The following is a 7,217-nucleotide window of genomic DNA, read 5'->3' on the forward strand; positions in this document are numbered from 1 at the left end:
TTCCATCAACCTCTCTAACGCGCATATTGCTGGTGCGTTTCCCTCATCACTCCTCTGCCTCGGCCTTCCCAACTTGAATTTCGTCATTCTTGCTAACAACTCAATCAACTCCACACTCTCTGATGACATCTCCACGTGTCGGTCTCTGCAGTACCTCGATCTTTCTCAAAATCTCCTCACCGGAAAACTCCCTGCCACCTTGCCCAACATTCCTCATATTATACATATTGATTTTTCGGGTAACAGTTTTTTCGGGGATGTTCCTGCCAGTTTCGGGATGTTCAGGACCATCGAAACCATCTTCCTTAGTCAGAATTTTCTAGACGGAGCTATCCCTGAGTTTTTGGGTAATATTTCGAGTTTGAAGCAGTTGGATTTGTCAATGAACCAGCTTTTACCAAGTCGGATTCCTCCTGGACTTGGTAAAAGCTTGAGTGCATGTTCAGTGCATGTTCAGTGCATGTTCTGTGCATGTTATGTGCAACAAGTAGGTGTCTTTTACACTAAATTTATTTATTCAACATGATAACAGAGCCGCATGATCTAGGGCTTGTGGGGTGAAATTCCTAACTCTCTTACCCGACTCAAGAATTTAATTCTTCTGGACTTGTTGGACAATAACCTAAAAGGTGTTATTTCAACTTCACTTACCCCATTGACTCGCATGGTTGTGGTTGTTTTATCTAATAACTCGTTGTCAGGTGAATTACTAGGGTTTGGATGGTAGTATAAAGGAATTAAGTGTATTTGATCCATCTAAGAATAAGTTGTTTGGGACAATTCTAGAAGAGCTGTGTTCGTTGCCACTTATGTCTCTGGATTTGTACGCAAATAATTTAGAAGGAAATTTACCGAAAATCAATGCCAATTCTCCTAATTAAATGGAATTAAGACTGTTTTCTAATCGTCTTACAAGAAAACTGCCTGAACAACTTGGTAAAAATTCACCTTTGGTGTGGTTGGATGTGACAAATAATCAATTTTTTGGCAAAGTTCCAAAGAGCTTGTGTGATAATGGTGTTTTAGACAGTATTTTGGTAAAGCACAACAACTTTACTGGTGATATTCTAGTAAGGTTGGCCAAGTGTAGGAGTTTGACTCATGTTGTTCTTGATTACAACAACTTTTTTGGTCAAGTTCCAACAGAGTTTCAGGGAACCCCGAAATTGTGTTAAAATAAATTGACGGGTTTTTTGGTTGTAGGGATAGATGAATGAACCCTGGTCATATTTGGTCGTTGAGGTCTATTTTTATACTTACTGGATTGGTGTTAGTGGTTGGAATCAGTTGGATTTAACGGAAGTGAATAAAATGTAAGAAGGTGAAAAGAGATGTAAATGAATCAAAATGCATGATAATGCCTTTTGATGATTTCAAATTCAGTAAAAATGAAATCGTAGGTGCTCTCGATGAAGATAACTTGACTGAAACCGTTGCTGCTGGGAAGGTTTTTAAGGTTGTTTTGAGTAATGCTGATGCGGTGGCTGTGAAAAAGATTTGGGATGGTTCTAAACTAGCAGACGAGAAGGGAGATGTTGAGAGATGTGGTTCAGTTCAAAATGAGGGTTCGAACCACAGATTGAGACGCTCAGAAAGGTTAGAAATAAGAATCTTGTCGGATTAGGGTGTTGTTGCACTTCAAAAGATTGTAAGTGCTTGGTGTATAGACCATGTACTTGACCTGAAACTTGAGTCCTATTTTAAGGAGAAAATGTGCAGATTTCTCAACATTGGTCTTCTTTGCACTAGTTTGCTACCTATTAACCACCCTTCAATGAGAAGAGCCCTTGATATGTTGCTAGAAATAGGTGGTTTCCGTAGCCAAATGAAGAATCTTAGAAGAAATGATGAAATGTCACCATATTATGACAAAGATGCTTCTATCAAGGAAGTAGAAGCAAAAGACACATAGATTGAATTATCACATACATACACTTCAGGTTACCCTCTTGGTTTATTGCAATTCAGTAGGATGTAGTTTGTCTTGAAACTTTGTGATGCAGAGCTCTGGTTTTGGTCTCTTTTTTCTTATAGAACAGTCAACTTGTGACTATTTTTGGTTTGACAAAGAAGAGCCCAACTAGACTTTCACTTATTTTGAGATATTGCTGTTGATTACTGTTGTGATCCTGTCACAATGAATTGCGAAATACCTTTCATATGATCCATTTTCGAGGATCCCTATTATTTATGTCATGTTTCATAAAACACTAACTTGATTTCCTTTGTTGCATATGAAGATGCACTCTTCCTTTTTTTGCTTTAAACCACAATCTAGTATTATCGGGGACTCTTCACTGGATTGTAATGTGGTTGCCCCTTGTGTATCTTTATATTTGTTTTTTCTATTAATGTTCTGAGGTTATCTGCAATATCTTCTATTTAAAAAATATATAAATTTTCTATGAAATGATACTTAGTCATTGCTCTTTATAAGAAGAAAGGGATAATAAGATTAAATCTCTTTATAGCAATTCATACCATATTCGGGCATTATTTTAGTATTGTTACATAAGATGGGAATATATTGCCAGGGGACAGGTCTTCTCTATGATTTCCTCAATTCTAATTATTCTGAGTAGATTATTTTTATGAATAATGGAAATTCATAATATCATATGAATGTTAGTGAGGGTAGATGTGCCTCAACAACTTAATAACCCGGAATTTTTAGTTTCCAAAATTCAAAAATTGGTAAAAGGACTTCCCTGTAAATTCACAAGTTTATTTTACAAATTCAGAATTTCTTTATGGTCTCCGGAATCCCGAGGTTGTCACCAATAAAATTTTCATTCCTAGGAGAAGTGGATTGAATTATGCCGATGTCGAATGAGATTCATAACTATACTCGATAGAAATAAATTTAAAACTTTTTTCAAGTATGTTCTTGTTACTTTGTTGATGTGATATACTTATATTTATTCATTTATCATTTATAGTCTTTTTGTAAAGTTTAAAAATTACAACATGTCTATTTTGGATGAAATCAACTAATCAAACTAGGTGATCTAAGAATGCGTAAATCTATTAATCATGTTGATTCAGTTCAGGTGGATGAGAGAATATAATTACATACATCATTGCTCTCATTGACACGAAAGTTATTGTTGTTTTCAATACAATCTTTACTTGGTTTGATGATATGTCATACCAAAATATTGTCAAATATGTTTTCAACTAATAGTTCCAATTTATAATGTTCATATAGCATAACGGAGTCCGAAAACAGAATTTTGTGGAAGTAGGAAAAAGATATCATAAACACAAGTAATTCAACTTTCAATTCCCCCTGCCACTACTAAGATATACATATCAATAACAAGTATAAGCATCATTCATTATTATATGTGAATCTCATTATTTAAGTAAGTAGCCATCATATATACCCTATCAAGCATGGATGTGGGTGCCTCATACACGGTGTGGGGATACTCGAATTCGACAAATTTCAAAAAATGGAAATTTGGGTGCGGAGATACAACAAATAACATCAAGTTTTAGCAGATAAAAGACGTCATAATCTAGTCCTAACAATTAAAGACATAATATTAATTTGACATTGCATATCATCGTCAACATCAAACATGGCTTCCGTCTCGGGCTCATCAAATGAACGGCTCGCTACCCAAGTTCTTTAGCACCATCAGGTGGATCAAAATGATCACCACCAACATCCCAAAAATTTGTCTCTCCCTTTAAGTAATGATCACTCTTTTTGAAAACGAGGCGTAGATTGGTGTGCACATTAAACAAGTCATATGCCCGAGTTAGTAGTATCTTATTCCTTCTAACTGAATGAATAAAGGAATAAGTACTCCGATTCTCTCACAACACGAAGAAGAACATTGTTCTCATAATAGCTTCGAAGCTATTTTCTGAATATTTGTAGTTGAAGCTCCATGAAGAAGCCCTCACTTCTTTGGATACTCTATCATCTATGTAGTCAACACTACTAAAGATATCCATGTGTCCTGCAATCTAGCATAATTAACACTTATAGCTTTTCTTGCCTCCCATCCAGGAAATATCTTTTAATGTATTTGCTTCTTTCTTCTGATAACTCGATATCTCGATGAGGAGGAACACGATTTGTAGCTCCACTAAGCCATTCAAGATTACATAACCTGCACAAATGTTTAATATCCAATTATTTATCGAGAAAAGAATTATTGGATTGAATGAAAGAATGAATTAAAGATAGAGTATTATCGGATTTGTTGCTCTGATGATGAACCATGCCTGAGCAGTTATGCATATGCATTTTATATTGAACAGCGGATTCCCCATCTCAGGTGCCTCCTATAATCTCTGTATCTGACATGTCTACTACTGAATATAAAAAGACTATTAATGAGCTAGTTCAAGAAATTTAAAATTTGCATATTAGCTTGTTAGCATCAGAAGCAGAGAATGTCAGTCTCATTTTTAAAGCTACAAGAATGTCTAGATGAACTTGCCTTTGACAAAATTATTAACATTAACCTTAAAGATCGTATTAAATATATTGAGAATAAGGTTAAGTGTAATGCAAAGATTTAGAAGCCCCTTAGATCTAAGATAAACTAGGGTTTTCTCCACAAGTATCTTGCCTGCGTACCCCTATTTATAGGGGATCAAGTCATGGGTGGTTTTTGTTGTCTAAAACACCTACTTGGATTCGATTTTCCCTTCAACTGCCTTCTTGGAAAGGCCCAATACAATGAGACCTAGTTATGAGCCTCGAACGTGTAGGTCGACACTTCATGAATCATACTTGGATTCATTTTCTCCCAAAATTAACATAACCGTCACTTCATGACTTACCCCAAATGCAAGGGTACTCCCCGATGAGGATAACCTACTAGACTCCAGAACATGGTCTTTTCGAGAACATCCTATGGGTCCCCTAACAAAGACGACCCGCTAAAATATAGAATAAGGTCTTCCCTTATCATCTTCCACCACTCCCTAATGAGCATGACTCACCAGAATACATAATAAGGGTCTTTTTCTAGTGACAACAAATCTCATCTGCACCCAAGGACATCCCTCTAAACACAAAATGATTTCTCCTACCCTTCAAGCCTTTATATAAAACATTTCTCCATTCAACTACGTATTTCCAATTTTTCTTTCAACTAGGACGCATCCGACGGGAATCTCTCCCGAGGCGCCTTCCAAGGGGGTCGCGTCCAACGTTAATGACCTTAACTTTGTCTGATTAGCATCCCATGATCGTGTTTCCACTCTTTATATAAGTCGGGTATATACAATTTAACCCATATTAAATTTTGGATATAACAATCTACATTAAACAAAAAAAATCATCTTAATAAATATTATGATATCGTATCGAATATGCGATGAGTTTTGGCACAAAAATGTGGATATAAATAAAGTTTTTCAATAACATGTTGTATAGTTCAACTAAACACTAAATTTTTATCCATAAATCAAAATTTGTGTAAATTATAGATACCAAAAAGTTAGGAATTTTTTTATGTTGTTGGGACTGTTATTTATGATGTTTGGAACATGTTTTTAAATTAAAGAAAATAACAAAAGGGTTAATTTATGTTGTTACACTTGCGATTATCAATGTCACCATTCTTCAGGTCCAAGATGCGACATAAATTGAATAGAGAAAGCTGCGGCTCTTGTAGCACTCACATGTACAGCCACAAATTTTTTATATATTATCAAATTATATTTGTGTATTATACTAACAGTGAACAGTGAACATTTCGATTTTTGGAGGTGAAAATAGAAGGTTAATGACTAGATAAATATATACACCTATAGTTTGCTCATCGGATGTAAGTGGGGGTTTGTTTACCTTATGTACGTATGCATGTACATCAATATTTTATTAATATTTACATTTTCTCTAAGCTATTAATTATAAATTAATGATATATAAATAATATTCTTTAATTATTCTTCCTTTTAAAACTTCTAACACATTTCTTGCGAGTCTGATAAAATGTGTATGAGGTGTTTTAGTTTTTTAATTTTTTTTTGTTAAATCTATGATTAAAAAGTTATAATCAAATGTCTTTTTCTAACAATCTGAAATGATAAAATAATAAATTAATTAGTTTTATCACAAGGAGAAAAGGCCCACAATAACAATTTAGAATTAAAATGCACTAAATATCATAATTTAGAACAGTAGCCCTTAGGTCACATCCGTCAAATGAAATTTTATAAACGCAACTTCATTTTGCATTTCATCTTTTTTATTATTTTTTTACTTTTATTTTTTTAAAATATTTTGGTAATTTAGGATAAAGTTGTGTTTCGCACACAAAACACAATTTAAAATAGCATTTTTACTCAAAACATCACTTAAAATAATATTTTGACCTTAAAAAGGTAAACTGGAAAAAAATGGATAACCGGGATAAAATATTGTTTTGCAATTAAAACAAACTTAAAATAACGTTTTTAATCTATAAAAAATAAAAAATACTCCCTCGGTCCCATTTTATATGACTTATCACTTTTTGCACGTTTTTTTAGGTTTATAAAAGAAGTACTTGTATATAATATTTTTTTCGTGAATTCTTTTTTTAATAAATATTTAGACTTTAAATTTTTATACAAAATAAAAATTATGAAAAAATATTATATAAAAATACATTTATCGAACACATTGAAATATGCGTAAACTATAAACTATTCATATAAAGTAGGACTGTAAGAGTAATTTTTTTTTTGGCCCCCAAACACTATTCTATGTGGCATTTTGTACAAATACAACTTAAAATTGCGTTTGAAATTAATATTTAAGATAATTTTTATAGAATACATTTTTATAAATAGTGAAATTATGATTTTTTAAACAAATTCTTAAATCTAAATTTAAAGAGCAAGTCAAGAGTTAGTAATCCAATAGACACTTAGAAGCTCTTTTATTATTTAAGAGATTACTCTCTCCTCTTTTTTTAAAGAGCATCTAGTAACTGTTAATTTTTTATTTATGAATATAATATTAATTCTCCTCCGATTTCCTCTCTTTTTGATTAATTTTTCCTTCTCATTTATATAAAATGAATATAAAATGTGAATAAAGAGCTAATTATAAAGAGCAGGATTGAAGTTCTTACCATTTCCAATGTATTAACTCACTGAGAGCCGTATTTTATTATTATTTAAAGAATGATTATGAAACATTATTAAAGAAGCTCTTACCCGGTTTAGTTTTAAAATGATTATAAAAGAAGTCTTTATTTTTA

The 7,217-nt window shown here is 32.8% G+C and overlaps 1 protein-coding gene across 1 annotated transcript in view; it reads left to right on the plus strand.

Annotated features, from left to right (window-relative positions):
* Window positions 1-1,912, plus strand: part of LOC135149407 (receptor-like protein kinase HSL1) — a 2,127-nt gene extending 215 nt beyond the window's left edge. Inside the window, exons 1-3 of the mRNA XM_064085115.1 lie at window positions 1-422; window positions 1,401-1,596; window positions 1,750-1,912. The exon at window positions 1-422 is cut by the window's left edge and continues 215 nt beyond it. Coding sequence (XP_063941185.1) covers window positions 1-422; window positions 1,401-1,596; window positions 1,750-1,912 — 781 coding nt within the window. The remainder of the gene's footprint in view (window positions 423-1,400; window positions 1,597-1,749) is intronic.
* The last annotated feature ends 5,305 nt before the right edge of the window (window positions 1,913-7,217 follow it).

The sequence above is a fragment of the Daucus carota genome, chromosome 9 (assembly GCF_001625215.2).
Source record: "Daucus carota subsp. sativus chromosome 9, DH1 v3.0, whole genome shotgun sequence".
Lineage (NCBI taxonomy): Eukaryota > Viridiplantae > Streptophyta > Magnoliopsida > Apiales > Apiaceae > Daucus > Daucus carota.